At 57.5% G+C, this 23122-nt stretch overlaps 5 protein-coding genes across 5 annotated transcripts; 4 read left to right on the top strand and 1 right to left on the bottom strand.

Moving 5' to 3' along the window:
* Positions 1 to 3342: 3342 nt before the first annotated feature.
* On the top strand, positions 3343 to 4634 carry LOC112876951 (protein EXORDIUM-like). The gene has a single exon (XM_025941139.1). It carries the CDS (start codon positions 3424 to 3426, stop codon positions 4399 to 4401), a length of 978 nt encoding a protein of 325 aa, XP_025796924.1. The 5' UTR covers positions 3343 to 3423; the 3' UTR covers positions 4402 to 4634.
* Positions 4635 to 8431: 3797 nt separating this feature from the next.
* LOC112901886 (protein EXORDIUM-like) lies at positions 8432 to 9669 on the top strand. The gene has a single exon (XM_025970752.1). It carries the CDS (start codon positions 8548 to 8550, stop codon positions 9505 to 9507), a length of 960 nt encoding a protein of 319 aa, XP_025826537.1. The 5' UTR covers positions 8432 to 8547; the 3' UTR covers positions 9508 to 9669.
* A 2790-nt stretch (positions 9670 to 12459) lies between these two features.
* LOC112902797 (protein EXORDIUM-like) lies at positions 12460 to 13647 on the top strand. The gene has a single exon (XM_025971981.1). The coding sequence runs from the start codon at positions 12582 to 12584 to the stop codon at positions 13506 to 13508; it is 927 nt and encodes a 308-aa protein (XP_025827766.1). The 5' UTR covers positions 12460 to 12581; the 3' UTR covers positions 13509 to 13647.
* Positions 13648 to 17414: 3767 nt separating this feature from the next.
* LOC112877663 (EPIDERMAL PATTERNING FACTOR-like protein 1) lies at positions 17415 to 18442 on the top strand. The gene is made up of 2 exons (XM_025942016.1): positions 17415 to 17827; positions 17928 to 18442. Exons 1-2 carry the CDS (start codon positions 17723 to 17725, stop codon positions 18147 to 18149), a joined length of 327 nt encoding a protein of 108 aa, XP_025797801.1. The 5' UTR covers positions 17415 to 17722; the 3' UTR covers positions 18150 to 18442.
* A 1176-nt stretch (positions 18443 to 19618) lies between these two features.
* Positions 19619 to 21615, bottom strand: LOC112890347 (7-deoxyloganetin glucosyltransferase-like). The gene is made up of 2 exons (XM_025957272.1): positions 20931 to 21615; positions 19619 to 20783 (listed from the first exon to the last, which is right to left on the bottom strand). The coding sequence occupies exons 1-2, from the start codon at positions 21463 to 21465 to the stop codon at positions 19846 to 19848; spliced, it is 1473 nt and encodes a 490-aa protein (XP_025813057.1). The 5' UTR covers positions 21466 to 21615; the 3' UTR covers positions 19619 to 19845.
* Positions 21616 to 23122: the final 1507 nt, after the last annotated feature.

Raw genomic sequence — 23122 nt, 5'->3', positions numbered from 1 at the left:
GATCCCAGCATGCCAGCACCAACTCCATCGCCTCCGAACCGTACATAACTGACCATGGATCCATGCATGCACAAAGCTGCGACCTGGCAGATGGTCACTGTGGGGTTAGGGAAGCCCAGCAGCTCATTTGCCAATCGGGGAGAGGAGACGCGATGGGTCGATGTCGATGGGATCTCTGACGAGGCCCATCGGCGTACGGTGGCGGCATAAAGCGAGCCGAGGTACAGCAGGCCCCACATGTCACCGGGCCACCAGCGGGCCCGCGCCCGGCGCTTTCCTGCTCCCCGGACAGGCCGGTGTGGGCTCGCCTGGAGATCCGCGTACGGCCGGCGGCCAGCTGGTGGTGAAGCGGCTAGGGGCTGTCGCGCTGCTGCCCCGGCCCTACCGCCCTCACGACGCGCCCGTGAACGGGCTCGCTCGCTCGTTTGCTCATCGCTCGCGTGCCCACCAGGCAGGCACCAGCTGCTAGCTAGCAGCCGCGCCCGCCAGCCGGCCGGTCGGGCGTGGACACGCGTACACCCACACGGTAGACGGCGGACGGGACGACGAGACGACGCAGAGGCTGGCGGCTGGCCTGGCCTTATCCGCGACGGCGTGGCTGGCGACCGTTGGATGGTGATGCGATGATGTCGAAGGGCCGAAGAGGAAAGAGGGCAGCAGCGTTCTTGAATGCGGCGAGGTAGCTCCGGCCACATTCATCAGCTTTTGATGCGTGCGTGAATGTGAATGTGGAGTGAAGCCAAAATGGCGTGTCCTGCTGCGACACTTTCTTGGCTCGTCTCGTGAGAGCCAGCTAGCAGACTTGTTGTTCCGAGCCGAATGCGAAATGTGAATGCGGTTGGGGAAATGGTGCTTCACATTGGAAAGCTTTTGGATTTCTGAATAATCGAAAGCTTTTGGATTGGCCGTCGTCGGGTCGTTGCATGTTCGGGCACGAGTAACTTTTGCTGTACACGGGGCTTGCTAGTTCAACGGTTAAGCACGCGTTTATGGTGATTCATCGTTTGTGATCCGGGCAGAGGACAACGGTCTACAATCTGGCATAGTGGCATTGTCCGCGCCAGGTAAATTCTTCAGGATGTCTAACCAGGGGAGCCCGCGGCCGCCAATTACTACTGCAAGGCCGTAAGGCCCGTACAGGTAAGGTAATTCAGCAGCCGGCAAGATCCTATCTCTCCGAAAAAAGTTGAAAAACTAACGTAATGCAGGGAATGCAGCTAATCCTGAGCAGGGGACAGAGCAAATATCAAGAAGTTACGGCAAGTACTTCTTGATTCGTGATGATTTTGAATCAAGCTGTAGCTATGCAGTAATGCTTCACCCTTTATTAAGAGCCATGACTACTGACGACGTACTGTCATTTTACAGTCAGGCAGAGTCTACCAGCGATTTGAGCTGATGTTCGGTACACAGCACCTCAAATCTACTGGTACTCTTTTACCCCCCGTGATACGGACTGGTACTCTCCTCAAGTGCAGTAACATCATCAGTAATTTACCATGAGTCGGGGTGGTTACCAAACGGATCAATCAACTCATGCAAAAACGGTCAGGTAGGAGGAGGAGGAGAGTACCTGTCGAACGGAGTAATGGCGACGCGTAGAGTGCTGTACAAGCGCTGAGCCCCCGGGTACGGGTGCACGCGCACGGCAGCCGGTCTTGAACACGGCCACCCTTCTCTGCCTGCGGACCGCGGGGCGGGGGCGGGGATCCGGCGCCCAGGCTGTCACCTCGCAGGACTCTCCTAGGGCTCATAAACCCGGCTGCGCCGTGTCGCGCGCGTGTCCCCCTGTCATCCAGCCTCTCCTGTGGACGGCCTTATCTCGCTGGGTCATGGGCGCCCACCCACCCTCCCCTGCACACAAGATCATCGTGCGGTGGTGATCCCCTCGAGCGGGGATCAGGTGGCGTCACGCGCGCTGATTAATAAATGGTTAGCGGCTGACCGCGAGCGCTAATCCTAATCTCTAGCTGTGGCTAGTGTCGGAGCAGGTTGTTGGGTTATCAAGGAACCGGGACGGATAACCATGGGGAGTTGGGGACGAGAACGAGACACCGCGGTCCGCGGGCCTTGGATCCTGCGCGTTTTCTTTTTCTCTACTATCTCCGCTGCCCGCTGCACCACAGGCCGTGAACAGCTGGCTTGCGATGGGTGAGTGTCAAACTATTTGGAAGATGTTTGTGTTTGGTTAATGAGGATTAAACTTTAGTCTTAAAATTTTATTATTTAGAAGTATTGAATAAATTTTAATTATAAAATTAATTATGGAACCCATAGGCTAATTCGCGAGATGAATCTAATAAGATATATTAATTTAATTAAAGAATGGTTATTGTAGCATCAATGTCGCAAATCATGGATTAATTAGATTCATTAAATTCATCTCATAAATTAGCACCCTCTATACGAAAAGTTTTGTAAATAGATTTTATTTAATGCTCATAAATAATAAGAATCTTTTTAATATGACGGGATTAAAATTTAGTTCCCAGAACCAGATCAAGATTTCCAACCCGTTTGAGCCCTTCATCAGGCCGGGACAGGGCCGAGATGTACCACTCGGGATTCCACGTGAGCAAAGCTCCTACTACCAGAAATTTTACGCTCTCCCTTCCTGCTCGTCATCACCGATGGTTGTGGAGGTATTCATGTACTTGTTTGTGACGATTCCAGTTTGCTACTTTGCAGTACTAAATTGTTGTCCGTCCAGAAAACAGGGGATGGCATTGGGTTGCAATTACGGGTTTTATGCTAAAAGAAATCTTCAGATATGTGCGTGGAATAATTGAGTGGCTTTCCCCCTCCAGAAAGCATGCATTATTCCCGGCATTTCAAGAAAAAAAAAAGCACTACTCCGATCCATGCCATTGAACTTGCACAGCAAACCACTGCTGACCTAGGCATGGACCTTCTTTGTCTGCCTTGATATTCAGAGTGACAACCTTGGCAACAAGCTTACCCCTGTCAAAGGCTCTGATCATCACAAAGAAAAGCACAACCTGATACTGACAGAAATTTGAGGCCAATGCTACTTGGTCAACACGCCTTGTTTAGGTACTACTGCGGCGGGCAGGAAAACAATGGCTTTGCTGCCTATATGCATAGATGCGTGGTGGCTGGCTTGACGTGGAAGCGACAACGCGATCGGCGTCGCCCTCGGGCACAAACGCATCCAGCTGCCTCCCACCGAGTCAACTTCAGAGTTAGGCACCCCGAAACCAAAACAAAGGCAGCTACGACCCCAGGGATGGGCAGGGAAGGCTTCACGAAACTACCGGACACCTGCGGAATTCGTACCTATATATATCAAATCCCATCACCACTCGGAAATCACACAAACAGCACGCAGAAACCACTCTAGCTTGCACTACGACTGCCACTGAACGACGATCACCTCCCTACTCGCCAATTTCACCCTGAGAAATGGCATCGCCGCCTCGTGGTAGCGTTCGCGTTCGGCACGGCACGAGCCACGTCGCGCTCTTGCTGATCACCGTGCTGCTCCTGAGCTCGGCACGTCTCTCCCTGGGCGCCAGCAGGAGGCTGCTGGAGCTGTACAAGCCGCCGGCCAGCGCGCGCCTCACCTACCACAACGGCGCCGTGCTGCAGGGCCGCATCCCGGTGTCCATCATCTGGTACGGCCGCTTCACGCCGGCGCAGAAGGCCGTGGTCACCGACTTCCTCCAGTCCCTCACCGCCGCCTCGCAGGCGCCTACCCCGTCCGTCTCGCAGTGGTGGAACACCATCAACCAGCTCTACCTGTCGAAGGCGCGGAGGGGCAGCAGCGCCAACGGCGCGCAGGTGGCGCTCGCCGGCCAGGTCTCCGACGAGGCGTGCTCGCTGGGGAAGCGCCTCACGCTGGCGCAGCTCCCGCGGCTGGCGGCGCGGGCCGGGCCCAAGAAGGGCGGGATCGCGCTGGTGCTCACCGCGCAGGACGTGGCCGTGGAGGGGTTCTGCATGAGCCGCTGCGGCCTGCACGGCGCGGACGCCCGGGCCGGGACCGCCTACGTCTGGGTCGGCAACTCCGCCACGCAGTGCCCCGGCCAGTGCGCGTGGCCGTTCCACCAGCCGCTGTACGGGCCCCAGGCGCCGGCGCTCGTGCCGCCCAGCGGCGACGTCGGCATGGACGGCATGGTGATCAACATCGCCAGCATGGTCGCGGGCACGGTGACCAACCCGTTCGGGGACGGGTTCTACCAGGGCGACAAGGACGCGCCGCTGGAGGCCGCCACCGCCTGCACCGGGGTCTACGGCAGCGGCGCGTACCCCGGTTTCGCCGGCAACCTGGCGGTGGATCGCGCGACGGGGGCGAGTTACAACGCCAATGGCGCGCGTGGGAGGAAGTACCTGCTTCCCGCGCTGTTCGACCCTGCAACGTCCACGTGTTCAACTTTGGTGTAACGGCTAAGCTAAGGAAACAATCCTGCAAGAATTGTGTAGTAGCACTGTACATATGCCAGTGACTGGAAGTGTACTGTAGTAAGGGTTAATTTTTGTTTCATATGAACAATAGAAAAGTTCCACTTTTGAAGTATCAATTGCCTATTGGGAAAATTGTAGCCAGAAATTTTCTTCTCCAAACTGGAAAGGGCCAATTTGAGGTCTGAGCGATGCTGATGCTGCCCATTTGATGATACGTACTCCACTTTGAAGGAAACTCTGTTTCAGAATTTTCTTCCTCTTCCTGTTCTTGGAGTTTCGCTGTTTCTTCCCCTTTCTGGAGGTGCTGGGCCTGTGTATGGAGGTCGCGGGGCAAGTGAAGGCGAGCGGCGTGGCCGAATCGAGTGGTCCGACAGCTGATGGGTGGTTACGGAGGATGTGCTGCAGCTTACCAATGTTTGGAGTCCGACCTTCGCTTCGGGTGGATGATGGCGGAGGGGTGCTGCTTCTGTGCGTGACCCGGCGAGCAGATGGGGATCGACGGCTTGCTTTGAGGAGGAAGATCTACAATAGCAGTAGGGACTTTCTTGTAATTTTCTTATTTCTTGGGGTCCTTCCTGCGAAAGAAGGGTGCACTGTTCCATCCTTTTTCCTTTTAATATAGGTTGCATCCTTTTCAAGAAAAAACATTGGCGCTAGCATGTACGAGGTGTACCTCAGGCTTGTTTGGCGGGGCTCCGACTCTTCCAAAATATGGCTCCAGCTCCGGCTTCACTGGCAGAGCGGCTTATCTAGTGGAGCTAAAGTTGTTTTGAAAAATATTTGTCAAAACGGGTTCACCCTATTTTTATTTTCATGAATGGATTGAATAAGTCAACTATCCAATATATCCTTAGCTATTTTTTCTCCCATTTATTTTCTTTCCTTCTATTCTCTCTACTTCTTATCCGTTCCTCCTCCCGTGCGCCTCCTTCTTCCACCGGCCGCCGCCGGCGGCCTCCGCCCGCGCCTCCTCCTCCCGCCGCGCCCGGCCGTGCCACTGCCTCCGCGGCGGCCACAGGCTGCGCCTGGTCTGCCGTGGCCGGTGCCGCCCGGCCTCTCGCCCCGCCCCGCCGCGCCTGCTCTGCTGTGGCCGCAACCGTCCGGCCTCCCGCCCCGCCCCGCCGCAGCGCGCAAAGAGGCCGCGAGGAGGTAGGGGGCAAAGGTGGCAGGCGAGATGGAGGAGCCGCGCGGAGCTACGTTTTATGGCTCCTTCTCCACCAAATCGCTCTAGAGAGCGGAAATTTTGGAGCTCCACCGCCGGAGATGGATGCATGCACCCTGTTTAGAAGGGCTCTAGCAGGAGCGGGTTTTGAAGCCTCTCATAGAGCCATGCCAAAGGGCCTTTAAATCCTTTCCTCCCCGCACATCGCGCCAACATGTGCTCAGATGGCAGCTGATTTCCAGCAACGTCCATCCAAGAATCAAATAGTAGCTAGCATTAAAACGTGTACCATTTTATCTTAAAAACAAACTTGTAACATTAAAACGGTCCCTAACATTGTATCAAAAAATTATTAGCATTGTCATAGAAAGGAAGAAAAAGACACAATAGCACTTCGTATTGTCTAGCAAAGACAAAAGGAAGTAGGTTAAAAACTTAAAATCCTTGTATGCGTGAGTATTGACGGGACCTAAAAAATCTAGGCTTCTCTAAGCTGATTGTCCATAAATGATCAGCTAAGGGTCTGACTAGCTATCAAGTTTGATGCCTTGCAGCAAGTATATTTGCCTGAAAGACTTCTTTTCCATGAACCCGTGACACTATCTTTGAAGCAGATTTCAGCAAGCAATTACAGCACACCACTTGGTGCAAAACCGCTGCAACTGCCTGCGGAACGGAGACGGGCAAGTTTTGGACTGCTTCGCGGGAACTATCCTCCGTATTGCGGAGAGAAGGGTCAGATACATATACTCGGATGCCAGCAATACAGTCAGACGGCTTGGACTCCCCGAAGGAGGTTGCCACTTGCCACGGATGCCATTTTTATCCGCGAACGCATGCGCCACATACGGCCTCTAGGCAGGCTCCCGGTCCCGGTGAAGGCTGCATTCCGGGGCGGGGCGTTCCGGACCGGACCATGTCGAGGCGGGATCCGCCGACGTGGCCCGTGCACATCTGCCCGTGGTGCCACGCGCGAGCTGCCGGCTGCCGCTATGCCGAAGCGCCGCTCGTCGAGCAGATTCTCCGGTGCTACTCGGCCAGGGCAGCTGGCCGCCGCAGGAGCGACACAGGCTGTGCAAATCAGGGTGTTCCCTGGAACCGAGAAGATCGATGAGAACCTTCATGACCTTGCGCACGCGGCCGTTTTGTCTGCTGAATCCGCAGCAGGGGAAGCGGAAACAAGCTCTGTCGCCCGTCTGGTCGTGGTAATCCGCTGACCCGTACTGAATTTGTTTATGGTCTAGACTCACCCCACCTCGACGGAAGAACCTAAAGGTGGTGTTGAATTGGTTGCGCATTCCATCGAACAGATCGCGGGCACGTAAGGGCTGTTTGGTTTTCTACCCACCCAACTTGCCACAGTTTGCCACGTTTAAAGTAGATTTGACCAACCTAGGTACCTGTTTGGTGGGTAGCCACAGTTGTGGGAAGATTCTTCTGCTGTTATTTTGGTCCCACTTATCAATAATTTGTAAAAATATAGCAAGATGCTCTTAGGCATAGCAAAGTGTGACGAATAATTCGAGCGACTAACTTTAGTTAAGTGTGGCAAGAAAAGTTATGGCAATTTATGACGTGTTGGTCATGAAACCAAACAGCCCCTAACCTTCAGCGCCATGGGCAAGAGAGGTCCAGGCGAATAAGGGATGACATATTCGCATGCCCAGACCAAGAGTAGCCCCTGCAACAAAATCAGTTTGAGCGAGCTCGTTGTCTTCTCTCCCGCTTCGAACCACTTCACCGCGCATGTCCAGGTCTGAACGGCCAGTCGGCGAGCGCGCCTAGAGGCGGAGGACACCCAGCTGCTGGCGATTGAAGGAGCGACGGCGGAGAGATATGTCAGCCATCTGCCCGGAGACATTAGGGCTAATATGCAAGAAACCGGACTCACACAGGGAGGTATATAAAAAACTTATCTGGGTTCTTTTCATATAACCCCTAAATTGGATGACGACTATGAATCGAGATCCGTGCACATTGGTCATGGATTATTTTCATATAACCCCGGATCGGATCATGACATTAATCGCGATCCAATCTAGGAACTACATGGAAACTAGTCTTTGATTATTTTCACATAAGTCCCCGGATATGGTCTCCCTCGAAGCGGCGTGGTGGCGCTCCGGCGAGGACCTGCCGCGGCGGACATGGATCGGAGATGATCCTGGAGATCTTCCACGATGAGCGCCGCTGGTGCCTCCGCTGGAGGGGATCTGCCGCCATGCCCAAGCGCCGCTCGCCAAACAGATTCACCGGCCTCCGGATGCTCCTCTTTGCAGCCAGGTTCCGGTGAAGGCTGCATTCCGGGGCGGGCCGTTCCGGACCTGGTCGAGGCTGGATCCACCGACGTGGCCCAGGCACATCTTGCCTGAGCGCGATGCGACGCACGAGCTGCCGGCTGCCGCCATGCCGAAACGCCGCTCGCCAAACAGATTCCCCGCCCGCAGGGACTGAGCCAGGTCACCTAGCCGCCGCCGCCGCAAGAGCGACATATACAGGTTGTGCATGTCAGACGCGGCAATTTTCGATCCACGGGCTATTTCGGCGTGTTCCCTGGCACCGAGAAGATTGAGAGCCTTCGTCTTGCACATGCGGCCGTTCTGTCTACTGAATCCGCAGCCGGGGAGGCGAAACAGAGCCTTGCCGCCCGTCTGGTCGTGGTGATCCGCTGACCTGCACTTTGTTTATGCTGTAGGCTCACCCCCAACTGCTCAGCAGACCTGGGTTTGCATTCGCAAGTTGTTATTACGACCTTGCTACAAGCAACAGCTCAACAGGGAAGCATCCCGGAACGTACTTGTGCTTCAGACATCGGTGTCCCAAGGTCCCTATAAATGTGTGGTTCTGCACTTCACTTGGTTCATCACCCAGCATCAGAAACTGATCAATCACACTTGTCACTACACACCTCTACATCCAGCCACACTTGGAGTGTTACTCACTGCTCGGTTGTCTAGCCTGCAATGGCTGTCATTTGTGCAAAGGCATTGGTGCTTGCAGTAGTGGTGGTGCTTGTGAGCACGCCGCAGCTCGCTGTGGGGGCAAGGAGGCGCATGGAGCTGTACCAACCGGACCCAGCTGACATGCTCTCCTACCACAACGGCCAAGTGCTCCACGGCGACATCGCCGTGTCCGTCCTCTGGTACGGCCAGTTCACGCAGGTGCAGAAGACCGTCATCTACGACTTCGTCCTCTCGCTCACCATGATGCCCCAGGCCACCCCGCCGTCCGTTGCGCAATGGTGGAGCACCATCGACCAGCAGTACCTGTCCAAGGCGGCGCAAGACACTCCCAATGCCGGCGGCGAGGCCAAGAGGACCCAGGTGCTGCTCGCCGACCAGGTGTCCGACGACGACTGCTCCATGGGCAAGTCCCTCACCCTGGCGCAGGTCTCCGCTCTGGCCGCGAGGGCCAAGCCCAAGAAGGGCGGCGTCGCGCTGGTCTTCACCGCGCGGGACGTCACCGTGGAGGGCTTCTGCATGAGCCAGTGCGGCCTGCACGGCTCGGACGCCGAGTCCGGCACGGCGTACGTCTGGGTCGGCAACGCGGCCACGCAGTGCCCCGGCCAGTGCGCGTGGCCGTTCCACCAGCCCGAGTACGGCCCGCAGGGCCCGCCGCTCACGCCGCCCAACGGCGACGTCGGCGTGGACGGCATGATCGTCAACCTCGCGAGCGAGTTCGCCGGCGTGGTGACCAACCCGTTCGGCGACGCGTACTACCAGGGCTCCAGCGACGCGCCGCTGGAGGCCGCCACGGCGTGCCCGGGACAGTTCGGGAGCGGCTCGTACCCGGGGTACGCCGGCAACCTGAAGATTGACCAGGCGAGCGGCGCCAGCTACAACGCCAATGGCGCGCAAGGGAGAAAGTACCTGCTCCCCGCGCTGTTCAACCCTTCTACGTCGACCTGCAGCACGTTGGTGTAGCGCAAGCAAAGATGCAGGATTATCGGCTTAGTTTAATTTGTTTCTTAGAAGGTTGTGCATATAATAACGCAGATCATGTGCAATCCATTCATTTTAGAGATTTGAATGTCCTTCGTAATAATGTTGACGGTGGATGCAACAAAGGTTGGTCCATTTCAATTACGTTTTATTTGCAACCACGTTTTGATCCACAGGCTAAGTAGGAGTGGTCTGATTTATACTCTCCTCGTTTGAATTTGAATCCCGAGGACTGTATGGCCATTTTCAACACATACCAAGCTAGAACGAGGGAATACATACATCATGGATGGCATCCTATCACTACCGGGAGTATGTGTAATTATACGGAATTGGATATACCTTAGGATGAGACGCACATACAGATACACCTATTTTGATTAATGCTAATCTAGAGAACGATTTCACATATGACCGACTCATGCGACCAGCATATAATTCGAACTAGGAATGTGCATCTTTTTGATGTAGTTCCTTGATTTTTCTTTTTCATGGGGCTGAAAAAGAAAACTCATGTATAACAACACTTAGGTAAATGTGCATCTTTTTGATGTAGTTCCTTGAATTTTTTTTCATAGGACCCCTTGCGTCAAAACTGAATTTTAATGTGGAAATTACCATCCTCGACCAGCAACATCATCTAGCTGTTGGTGGAGGGTGGATATAGGGCACACCGCACACACTTGACACTACTCAAATTCAAATAGGAACTGTGTGAGTACCTTTTTCTTGATTGCTATAGCTATCCTAGAATGTTAGGCCTACTCCACCTGTTTAGCTTCTGCCTGTTTGAAAATGAAGTAAGATGTATTTGAGTCCAGTTTACCACTTTTGACCGTTTAGTGATGACAGTCAACTACTGGTACACAAACAAGAAGTTCGGACCTGTTCTGAAGATGACTGCGTACCGGATCAACTATACTTGTAGCCTGTTAGGAGTAGGGAGGATCAACTACTGGTACACAATAGTCGCATGCTACTTTCACCAGGATGGCACCTCAGATGAAACCACACAAATTTTAAGCAGAGCCAGACTAGAGTGGCCTGTAAGTAGCGTGCTCTGAAATCACGCGAGGGCGCACCGCTGGGCCGCGGCAGCCGAGTCAACCCCGTGCCTCCCTTACCGCCCAGCGACGCCGCGGGACGGTGCCGAGACCGCACGGGCGCTGCCGCGGTTGCCAGGCGCGCACGGGACTCCGCCGCACTCCATTCCGCTCCCCATTCCCCCCTTGCGTTCTCTCACTAGCTAGCGGCGCGTTCGCGACTGGCCGGCGCGGCGCTCCGGCCGCCAAACAATCCCGCCGACGCGTCTCCTCGGCGGGCGCGCGCGAGGCGCTTCGAACCGCACGGGCGGACAGCCTGTGCCACTGCCCGCCCCTTGGGGCGCTGCCACGCCTCGCCGTCACTTGGCAGCGGAAAAAAGATTCACTTTGCTTGAAGAATCACGAGCCAGGCTATTATTCAAGTCCCTCCTCCCGCTCACGCGCCTGGCGGCTTCGTCGAAGGCAGGCGATCCCTTGGCACCTGATCGAATTGTGCTGCTGCTGCTGCTGTTGACCCCACGTAAACTTAAGATTTTCTTCAACGGGTACACAACAGCGTTCTTGTTAATCCCAGGGGAAGACGAGCATATCCAGGATTCAGGATCAGATCAGCAATCCTGGAATTTTTTTGGGTTCCAAGAAAATCGACTGGATAATAATTTGGGATTACGAAATGCAGGCAGGTAGAGAAAATGGACTTCGAAGCTGACTTGGGCAGCATCCGCCCAGGCTGGCCTGTCCCTCCAAGGCCCAGCACGGCGGCGCCCAGACGCTGCTCGCGCGGCCACGACAAGGAGTCCGTAAACAGAAGGCACGGTCCACTGCGGCATGGGAGATAGTAGACCGGATTCGATTCGGGTCCAGGTGCACAAGCACAACGTTGCATGATTCGAACACGGCGCGCGCGTGTGCGCTCGCGTTGCAGCCACGTGTTCGGTGAAAGTCTCCGGCGTGATCTCCATCCTGCGCCACCGGGACCCGGTCAAATCGGCCAGGCGCTCGATCCCGTTTCAGAGAAAGATCAGGCGCTCGATCGCACGCCACAATCCAGCTGTCAGAGCAACATGCATGCACGGACGCATCGAGTATGGTCACGGGTCAACCAAGTTTTCGCTCGATCCACACAGCAATCCGTCTCGATCTCGCCCGTGCATTGATCGGCCGTCAACTCCCACTCGGCGACTCCGCAGCCCGCGATCTCGCAAAATCCGACGAGCACATGCAGGGCACGGCGCGCCACCTACAACGAGCACTACTCCTACTACTACCACGCCCCGCCGGCGGCGGCCGGCGCCGTGGTTACCGCGGCATCGAGCTGCGGTTTGGCCGGCGTAACCGTGCATCTCCCCTGCCCCGGGGCCGCGCCACACCTGGGAGCCCTCCTCATTCCCCGAAGCATATCCACATCTCGGACACCAAAGCCTCATCCGCGCCGCGCCCAGGAGGCCAGGACGCCGGAACGCGCGCGCCCAGTTCTGACCCGCGGCGCGGCGCTGCCGTGCCCTGCTCTTGGGAACCTTCCGCGGCCACATGCGCCGGACAGCTGTTGCCCGAGGATACGCCGCGGGAGTGCGCCGGGTCAAATCCTCATCCCATCCGGGCGCGCAGGGGGAACAAGGCGTGCGGCAGTCTGACTCGCACTGTCTCTGGGGCCGTGCCCGGAAGCAACTGGACAGCGCGGCGCGCACGGTGAGCGACACACGGTGGCGTGCGCGGGGCGCGCCGCGCCTCGTTGCCTCCCCACGGTCCCCCCCGCCCGCCGCCCGCCGCGCCAATCTCTGACGGTACTGCACCAGATGTAGGCAGCACGTAGGGTAGCGAAGAACCAAGCGCGAAGTCTCTCGTTGTCCTCCTTCCGTGGGCACGGACGCAGGGCCTATAAATAGCTAGGCCGGGGAGCCTTCCACTCCCATCACAATTCACAGCAACACACCTGCACACAAGGTCGATCACCTAGCAGTGAGCTCACGACTCACAAGTTTCCTGGCGCAATCTAGCGAGTCCTTTTCAGCAATGGTTTCTCGAGTGCTGGTAGTGGCGGTGGTACTGATGAGCCTGGCGCAGCTCTCCGCGGGGAGCAGGAGGCTGATGGAGCTGTACATCCCCACGGCGAGCGACCAGCTCACGTACCACCACGGCACCGTGCTCAGCGGCGACATCCCGGTGTCCGTCCTCTGGTACGGCAAGTTCACGCCGTCGCAGAAGTCCATCGTCTCCGACTTCCTCCTTTCGCTCACCACCGCGCCGGGCGCGGCCACGCCGTCGGCCGGGCAGTGGTGGGGCACCATCGACCAGCTGTACCTGTCGGGCGCCGCCACGAACGGCGCGGCGCCGGCGCGCGCGCTCCTCGACGCGCAGGCGTACGACGAGGCGTGCTCGCTGGGGAGGTCGCTCACGCTGGCCCAGGTCGAGCAGCTCGCGGCGCGCGCCGGCGGGAAGAGGGGCGGCATCGCGCTGGTCCTCACCGACGAGGACGTGGCCGTGGAGGGGTTCTGCAGCAGCCGGTGCGGCAAGCACGGGTCCGGCGCCCAGGGCGAGTCCGCCTACATCTGGGTGGGCAACTCCGCGAAGCAGTGCCCCGGGCAGTGCGCGTGGCCGTTCGCGCAGCCGCAGTACGGGCCGCAGGGGAAGCCCCTGGTGGCGCCCAACGGCGACGTCGGGATGGACGGCCTGGTGATGGTCCTCGCCACGATGGTGGGCGGCACCGTGACTAACCCCTACGGCGACGCGTTCTACCAGGGCCCCAAGGAGGCGCCGCTGGAGGCGTGCACCGCGTGCCCGGGCGTCTACGGCAGCGGCGCCTACCCTGGCTTCCCCGGGAACCTGCTCGTCGACCAGATCACCGGGGCCAGCTACAACGCCAACGGCGCCAACGGGAGGAAGTACCTGCTCCCGGCCTTGTACAACCCGGAGACGTCCACCTGCAGCACCCTGGTGTAGTCGAGTCGTGTCGAGTCCGTAGTGATGTACTAGTCTGTACCAGACGCGGACACCACCCCTGTTTTCTGTACGCCTGACCAAAGCTGTACATATACGAGTTTGGACTTGGGAAGAAATGAAATTACTTTGTTCGTTTAAATTGTTTAGTGGGCCTATGCTGAATCCTGTGTCATACCAGCCTACGGCTCATTAAAACTCGGAGATCCAAATCTACCCGGCCCAAATAATGAGAAAGCGACTTGGGCAAAAAAGGCCACAAAGCCCTTGGCGCCAACCGACCGCCCACCATCAGGATCTGCACGAACCGCCCCCATCAGATCTGGCCGCCGCACGGCGGCGCACACAACGACGGGCGCCGGCAGCCGGCTAGTCGCCAAACTCCCCGCCACGGTACGCGAGCGACACGGATGAACTCTGATCTGATGCATCAGTTTCACTGTTTCAGCAGGTATCTCAGTCTCGAGTTACAGTTCTTAATCTAGTTCGTCTTCATTTTGCCGAAATTCGCAATCTAACATCAGTATTGTAGTGCCATTTGCTGCATCTATAGACGTTGGTACCGAGTGATCGGATTCATAACGGTTTAGGGCGTAGAGGGGTTGAAACATCACAGGTAAGCATCACATTAAAACGACATCTGTTGCTCTATATGTCGCTAATCAGCCTGCACTAGACATTTGAACTTACAGACCACATTGAATGACTGAACTCTTTATTTTGCAGCTCGCTGACTGCTGAGACGCCTAAACATGATGTCCTATACGATGTAAGGCTATCTCCACCGGTGTGCTCCAAATTCCATCCCCTATTTTCATCCTCCGTATCAACTTCATTCCCTATACCAAATCTAACTCCAACGATATCCTCTATTTGCATCCTCTATACCCCACAATCTTATTTTTCTTTAATTTCTTCCAACGGCCGTTTCCACCACCCCGCCGCCCCCGCGCGCCTCCTCCGCCCGCGCCTCCTCGCTCCTCCTCCTCCGCGCCCCTCCGCCCCGCCGCGCCTCCTCCGCCCGCCCCCCTCCTCCTCCTCCTCCGCTCGCCCGCGCCCCTCCTCCTCCTCCTCCGCCCGCCCCCCCTTCTCCTCCGCCCGCGCCGCCTCCTCCGCGCCGCCCGCGCCCCTCCTCCTCCTCCTCCGCCCGCCCGCGCCCCGCCTCCTCCTCCTCCGCCCGCCCCCCCCTTCTCCTCCGCCCGCCCCCCTTCTCCTCCGCCCGCCCGCGCCCCTCCTCCTCCTCCTCCGCCCGCCCCCCCGGCGCCCCGCCCGCGCCTCCGCCCGCCGCCCGCGACTCCGCCCTCCGCCCTCCGCCTCCGCCCTCCGCCTCCGCGCCTCCCTCCGCCTCCGCGCCTCCCTCGTCCGCCTCCGCCGCCCCTCCGCCTTCCTCCTCCGCCTCTGCCCGCCGCCTCCGCCTCTCCTCCTCCGCCTCCGCCCGCCGCCCGCGCCTCCGCCTCCGCGCCTCCCTCCGCCTCCGCGCCTCCGCCGTCCGCGCCCCGCCGCAGCCCCTCCGCGCCCCGCCGGCCGCGCCCCGCCGCTCCGGCCGCGCCCTGCAGCGGCGCCGCCCCGCCGGCCGCGCCCCAACGCCCCGGCCGCCCCGCCGCTGACGCATGGCAGTAGCACCGGGATGGAGGACGCCGCGCGGCCCTTCCTCTGTGCGGGACGCAGCGTTCCTCCTCCATTTTGGAGCACGCGATAGCGGATGCCGTTGGAGCCTCACCGGAGCTACAGTATCCCGTATTTTTACGGAACAGGACGTTTTACCGCACGCCGTTGGAGACAGCCTAAGCTAGCAAAATCCCCCATTACACATCCCCCTTTGGAGGCTCGATTTCTTCGTTTATTTCTTGGTTAATCAACTGCTCATTTTACCCTGCCGTACTTTGGTCACGACACTCCCGTCGCGTGCCTCAAACAGAATTCTGAATACCCTCGAATTTATTTCCAGGTCCAGGTGGGTCAAAGACGCCAAATTTAGAGCGAGGCGTATGTTGACCGCTCCGTATCTACTTTTTCAGTACTGCATCCAATGGTCTACACACATTAACCAGTGTGCTTTGACGCCTGAGGCTTGAAGAATCTCCTTGCAGTGAAGTTCAAAGCTCGATAGACATAGACCCGTCGAAACAAAAGTTGAGAAGATTTCTGCACAGCAGCATCCTCGCGCAGCTTTCCCCAGCGCCGCGTCTCAGCCACCACCCTCCGCCGAAGCGTCCCATCCATCCCACTGCCATCTCGCAATCAGCAACCCTTTGCTTGCCTATTCTCCCAGGTCCAGAGCTCCCAGCTTTCCCAACCCCACCGCAGAGCCTACCCGGCTACGCCCTCTGCTCATTTGAACAGGCGAAGAAACGCCCGGTCTTTTGATATCGCGATCGCAGCCGGGCATCGGCAGGTTCCGCCACCGCGAATTGAATCCGCGTGCCCCGTCGGAACGGGTCGAATTCAATGAACGATGAACAGTGAGCACCGTGTCAGGGGGGGCCGCAGTAATGGCGTTCCATGTTCGCGAAATCCGAGCAGCCCGTCGATCGCCGTTATGGCCGCTCCGGTTACCGGAATAGCGCCGTTGCCGCCGGACCGGACGAAGAGCAGCACAGACCACATATGCCATGGCTGGGCACTGCAGCTGCTGCAGCTTCAAAAACTCTGCATTTGAACGCGGCATGGTTTCCTGCGACACGACGTCCTGGCCTTTTTTGACCTGCTTGCCGTTGCGTGAAGGCGTGAACAGTGAAGAAGATACTGGTGCTAGTGAAGTGCTGGTGGACAAGTACGTATGGAAGGCCAGTGGGGATGTTTGATAGATAGTTCGATTCGATGGCTGGAATAAAGTTCATTTTTGCTACCGGAATCATTTGTGATCCGTTTATTTCCTGCGGGCCTTTTCACCCTGCTGTCCTCCGCCTGCTGCTGCCACCGGATCTACCCGGCCGCCTCCGGCCTGCCGTAGTGCCGTGCTGCTGGCTGGCCTACGCGAGGAACAAGGCCACGAGTGTTTGACCGATCCACTGATAGCCGAGACCGTCAGGCCGGTGGTTCGACGGTTCCTGTTATCGTCGTACGGTGGTTGCTGCGAGTAAAGGAGATTCTGAACCTGGGGTCCCTTTTTTCCGAATGTGTCTCGATGGCCACCGTTGATGTCTTGATGCTGGAACTATCAAAGACAGGACTGGCCTTGCGTTCTTTGGCTGGAAACTGCTTGCTGAAGGACGGGTTGCTCTCAGAGACCCAGATGCGTCATGGCATGCAAGGTCGACAGCCTACTTCGGCTCCATCTCGCACTCAGAGTTTGGACCATCCATGGCATCCTAGGAGATCTATGCTGTTCTTCCGTTCTCGAGCTCCACATCCTATACGCGCCTCCCTTCTGCCCTAGCTAGCTGCCTCAGCTAGTGCAGATAGCTGATGGCAGCCAGCATTGGTCCATTGCCACTCATCAACTTCGTACAGCCGAGTCCTTTGCTCCTTCGCCATCACCAACTACATCCCCAATTCTCAAGCAACAAGCATGAGCATCCTGATCCCGTGAGGCGGCATTGTTCATTTGCATAGCTGATCCATTCAATGCAATTCATCCATTCATTCATTGTGACACGACAGTCGGTCAAAGTGCCATGTCCCCGGAACGATAGCGACTGTCGTGGCGCCATTCAATCCCCTCCCCTCGAAAGCGACTGCATCCTCCTCCATCAGAGCCGAGGGATACAGAGATGGCGCGGTAGAACGCCGCTGGTATGCATGGGACACTGTGTGAAACCAAACCAAATAGTGATAGGCTTGCGAGGTGGTCACCAGCAGCCGTGTCCTTGCTGCGCCCTCCGTCCTGCCGTGGCGTCCCCCGGCCCGTTCGTACATATACGCCCATGCCACGGTCGTCCCGTTCCTCTGCTCTTGCTCCCCCTCGCACCATTGCCCTCCATAGGCCACTGTGGCCAGCAGCTTCTCTTGTGCACCTGTGGCGCCATCACTGCTCAGCTCCATAGCAACCTCGGTAGCTTCTCCATAGTAGCTCAAGGAAACCACCTCCTAGCTTTCCGGCAGCATCTCCCTGAGCTTTACTGCGTTGATTGATGGCAGAGCCTACACGAGACACAAGCTAGCTCGATCTCCTCAATAATCTCGCTCGCTCCAAGAAGAGCTTCCCTGCTTTCCTTTGCTGCCGTCGATCGACCTGCCCAAACATCTATACTTTCCTGGCTGTATGAGATGGTCTCATGGCCGTGAGCTCACCTCACCGGGCACTCCTCGCCGCCGTGCTCCTTGGCTTCCTCCTCGGCGCCGCGACCAGCATCCGCACGGCGAAGTTTTCCTCTTCTCAGGTACGAGACCACCAGCGCCCGCCGCGTTGTGCGCTCGCGCCCTTCTGTCTCTGGCGCAGCTTTCTTTCTATCGTCCGTCTCTGACACGTGGGCTCTGCAGAACCTGGCGGAGGACAAGTCGCGGCTGGGGTCGACGCCTCCGAGCTGCCGCAACCGGTGCAGCGCGTGCAACCCCTGCACACCCGTCCAGGTGACGACCGTGCCGGGGCTCGGCGGCGCGGCCCGCGTCACCGACGACACGGTGGCCGGCTTCTCCCGCTACTCCAACTACAAGCCGCTGGGGTGGAAATGCCGCTGCGACGGCCGCCTCTACGACCCCTAGCGTGCCGGTGACGCTTCTCTTCTCCACGGCGCCGTGGCAATTCGTGTGTACTCTGCTCCGATGGAGATTCTGGTGTGCTCTCGGTTAGCTAGCTCATCTGCTCCCCGGATTCTTCTTCTCGGGCGTGTCATCTCATCTGTTCCTGCCCATGGCGGCTTGCTTCACGAGGTCAGTCCCCCTAGATCGAGCTCGCTGCCTCGCAGCTTGTACCGCCCGTAGCCGTAGCCAATTTTTGCTCTCCGCTGAAGCAATTTACTCGCGTGTAAAGAGCGTTTGAGAGCAGTAAATTCCAGCCCTACAACTGCTAGTGCCCTGGTAATGGCAGGTTGAAGGCAGGCCTGCATGGCACCATGTGACTCGCCTCTGACGACGGCTCTGGCAGCCTGAATCTACCGCTGGATCGCAGCGCCGAACCGACTAGCCGCCGCCGTCGTCTCGTCGACGCTCGGCAGGGGCCCCAGCACCGACTGATTGCGCTTGTAGCCTTGCGTGACGTATGATGTGGCCGAGCGAGACGCGTCGGGGGCAGTGGCGCCTGAACCTGATGATGATGGTGGTGATGCGATTTTTAATCCTGACGCTGCCACGTAGTTATTGCGACCATCATCGCCTCTGGGGGTGGTAAGTACGGCTCTGATGGATCGCCATGTGTGGGTTTACTGAGGTGTCTCCCTCGTGCTCGCGCCCAGCCGCTCGTATGGTGTGGGGCGCGTGGCGCCATGGAGGTAGCAGCAGGCCGCTGCATGGGGGCGTTGCTCTTGTCGGGCTCGCGCGCCCTGCAGGATGTCGCTGTGTGCGGGGTCGCCCGGCTCTGGATCCCGGTAGGGACGGTGCAGGTGACCCTGACATTGTTGGATTTCAAATTTCATGCTGGCGCTGCTCGCTAATGATTCGATGGCAGCGTGTAGTTGGGATCGGAAATTTAATTTGACCTGTTGATGAATTATCTCGTGAGAGGATCAACGAATGCTCGATTGTTCCGTGGGGACATGCTTGTCTACCGTTAAATTTCGGTTGTATCTATTTATTGCATGTGCGATTGCCGCCCTATCATTTTACGTGCCATAAATAGACGCCTCCTCCAATCTGCCATGACCTTTGGCGTCGGGGGTAGGTAGTTATTGGGCTCATTCGGATACGAGAAACAAAACAAATGGCGGATGGGCGCGGTTTTCTGCCTTGCTAGTGCCGCCTGCGGTACGACTTCGGCCCGTCAATTTGCGGTCCGCCAGCGTGGCATACGGCCCAGAACGGCTATCACGGACTGGGCCCCTTCAGGAGCGCACGCGATACGAAGCTTTTGATTTTCCCACCCTCAGAAAAAGAAAAGCTTTTGATTTCCCCATCGAACCAGCCAATCCTCCACCAACAAAAGGCGAAGAATAAAAGGAGTAGCTAGGTGCCTGAAAACCTCGCATCTGTATCAACGTCACTTCACTCCTAGTACCATCTTGAGCTCTTGACATCTCTTGGCACCATCCGGTAGCTGTGTTTTTCAGTCCGATTCAGTGCATGCAGATACATCGGACCAAGCGAACAATTCAGCAATATACTAGTTACAAAATGGAAGGCTTGTACATTATTGGTTTACACAACCACACTGACGTATAGTGATTTGTCTGTCACCTTGAACCAAACGATCAAAATTACAAGACCCTGACAGGAACACAGTAGAAAGATGTGGGAAACCTGCTGCCTAGTTCTTGGGCAGGAGCACGTCGCGGACCAGCTCGTCGAAGTTGCGGTGCGACGCCCCCCCGGGCTTGGCCGCCTCGATCGCCTTGTCCCTCCATTCCCCGGTCTTCCTCCTCATCTCCTTCCCCTGCTCCCCCTCCATGAGCTCAGTGATGAGGCCCGCCACGGCGTCGCGGCGGACGTTGGCGTCGATCTCCATGCCCACGCCCCACACGTTGCATTGGTACCGGCAGTTGGTCTGCTGGTCGGCGAAGAAGGGCCAGCTGATGACGGGGACGCCGCCGCACATGGCCTCCAGGGTGGAGTTCCAGCCGCTGTGCGTCAGGAACGCGCCGACGGACGGGTGGTCCAGCACCTCCTGCTGCGGGCACCAGCTCGCCATGAGCCCGCGGTCGGCCGTGGCGGCGAGGAACTCCGGGGGCAGCACGGCGCTGTCGCCCTTGACGAGGTCGCGCCGGATGATCCACAGGAACTGGCGGCCGCTGTTGGCCAGCCCCCACGCGAACTCCACCAGCTGCTCGTTGGTCATGACGGTGATGCTGCCGAAGTTGACGTAGACGACGGCGCCGGGCTCCCTGCCGTCGAGCCACCGCAGGCACTCCGCCTGCTCCTTCCAGAGGCTGAGGCTGATGGAGGAGCGCGGGGTGGGCGGGTCCTCGCGCGCCAGCAGCGGGAGCGGGCCCAGCGTGTAGACCTTGCGCGCCAGGCCCAGCGACTCCATGGCCGCCACCGCCTCGCCCTCGAGCTCGTCGAAGGTGTTGACGATCACCGCCGACGCGCCCGCCGAGCGCCCCGTCTCCTTGAGGACGTAGCGCACCATGAACTCGTCCAGGTCCGTCGTGCGGATGAAGCTCGGGAAGTCCCGGAACCTCATGCTCCGCAGCCCCGGCACGTCGTCCACCGGCGTGTCGAGGAATCCGTTCGTCAGCTGCTCGGCATCTGCGCGCAACAGTAGAAGGTCAGAAATGGCTGCTCGCTCGCTGAAGCACGGACACGGTTGCAGTGATGGCACGTGACGTGCGCGCGGCGGCAGAAAAGTTTGACGCGCTGTACATGTGGAGTCAACGAGATTGATTGATTGAATACCTTTGAGTGGGGCGAGGCCCCGGCTCATGAGGAGGCGGTAGTGCTGGTAGGCGAGGAAGCTGATGGTGCTCGCGGTCCAGAGCTGGACGTAGGGTAGTCCGAGCTCCTTGGCGGCGTCGATGGAGAAGCCCATGACGACGTCGGAGACGACGCAGGTGACGAGCGGGTGGCCCGTGGCCGCGGAGTCGTCGTTGAGCTCCGCAAGGAGGCGGCGGAAGGGGCCGAGGCAGGTCTCGGTGGTGGACCTGCAGAGCGAGGGGATGTCCTGCGTGACGTCGTCGTCCTCCGAGGGGGGCAGGCCGTCCGGGATGGTGGCGAAGCGGAAGCCCGGGACGCCGGCCACGGCGGCGGCGCCGCGGGTCCGGACGAGGCGGGCGTGGTTGTACTCGGTGTTGACGAAGGTGACGTGGAAGCCCCGGGCGTGGAGCAGCTTGGCCACGTTGAGCATCGGGGTGATGTGGCCCTGCGCCGGGTACGGCAGGCACACGGCGTGCGGCTTGCTGCTGCCCTGCGCGGCGCCGCCGAGGGAGCCCATGGTGATCGGTGATCTGATCGCCGGGCGTGCGGGTGCTGGCTCGGGCGTTGATCCGCTCTAGGTAGCTAGCGCTGCTGCGTTGCCCGGCAAGGAGGCTGGTAGCTCTCTGGTCACTGGAGCTGCTGGGTTCTTTGCGATTTTGCTGGTGGGATTGGGTCAGCATGGGCGGGGCTTTTTATAGGCTCCGCAGCCTATGGTCCGAAGAACGCAGCAGCCGGGCCGTAATCTGTTTCGAACCCGCGTGTGATGCCTCCAGGTCGGTACGCGCGCAACGGCGCACGGGCGGTAGGCCTGCTTCGCCGTCGGCGCCGCGATCCGGGAGCTTCGCCCACGTGCGAGACGCGTCTCCGGCCGGCGGCGCGCAAGGTCGGCGCAAGCCCTCGCCAACCCAGGCCAGGCGCTCGTCATCGTCACGCCTCTCGTGAGAGTACGAGCCGTACGTTGACCGGGCGGGCTAGGCACGCTGCAAGCTTCTTGTGGAGCGTTTGCGATTCGATATTTTATTAGGATGTACGCCAGATCCAGTCGATCCGGATCTCGATTCAAACCTGCACGGTGCGTTTGCGTACGTGCTGATGCTAGCTTCTCAATTATTGTTACGGAGTAGTACTCTCTAGCGCCCGTCATGGGGTCATGTAGGTGGGCTGGCTAATTTTTTTCGTCGTCCTTATATAATCTAGCTCGTATAGTCTTGTATAATCTCACGTGGACAGCATGAACAACAAGTACTGTAGATTATTCTAATATATATATATATATATATTAACTATCCTAAATTATCATAATCTTATAAGCTGATCAAGATATATTCATTTTAATTGTACAATCGTGTGTGTAATCTGATCCGAAAACAAATTGAGCCTCAGGGTGTGTTCATTTCCTACCCTCTAAAATTTAGCCCCGTCACATCAAATGAGAATCTTGCTATTTAGAAATATTAAATAAAATCTGTTTATAAATTTTTTTCACAGATGGGTGCTGATTCGCGAGACAAATTTAATGAGCCTAATTAATCCATAATTTGCTACAGTGACGCTACAGTAATCATCCGCTAATCATGGACTAATATACCTCATTAGATTCGTCTCACGAATTAGCCCTGGGGTTCTGCAATTAGTTTTGTAATTAGACTTTATTTAATACTTTTAAATGATAAGATTCTCTTTAATGTGACAGATCTAAACTTTATACCCTAAGAAACGAACTACCCTTAGTCGAGCAGACCCGGGCACCTGGAAACAGAGTAGGTATGAGACAGCTCATAACTCGGTTGTTGCAATGGTTGTTTCGTCCACGTCGTAACTGTTGCAGGTCAGGTCTGCCTGTCAAATTTGGGTGTAAGTGTAGCCTTGAAGCCTTCAACCTGAAATTATGTACACCCATGCTATTTCTGAACGGGGCAAATTGTCTATAGCTGCATCGTTTAGTCATACCATGGCATCGCTTCCCACGCAACCGACCGAAACTAGGTCATCCCACGCTCATATCATTTCCGAAGGAGTGCTTGTGATTCATTAGTCACTAAAGTCTAAATCAACGCTTCCACGTGATTACTTAACCATTTTTATCAGGACTCATTTGCGAAAGCAGCGACATCCACGTGTCATTTGCAGATCTGCTCCCACGAACGGATCTGGCACATACGTGCAGATCGCAC

Source organism: Panicum hallii, chromosome 1, assembly GCF_002211085.1.
Source record: "Panicum hallii strain FIL2 chromosome 1, PHallii_v3.1, whole genome shotgun sequence".
In the NCBI taxonomy this organism is placed as follows: domain Eukaryota; kingdom Viridiplantae; phylum Streptophyta; class Magnoliopsida; order Poales; family Poaceae; genus Panicum; species Panicum hallii.
The sequence above is the reverse complement of the archived record's forward strand: the minus strand, read 5'-3'. Positions and strand labels throughout refer to the sequence as shown.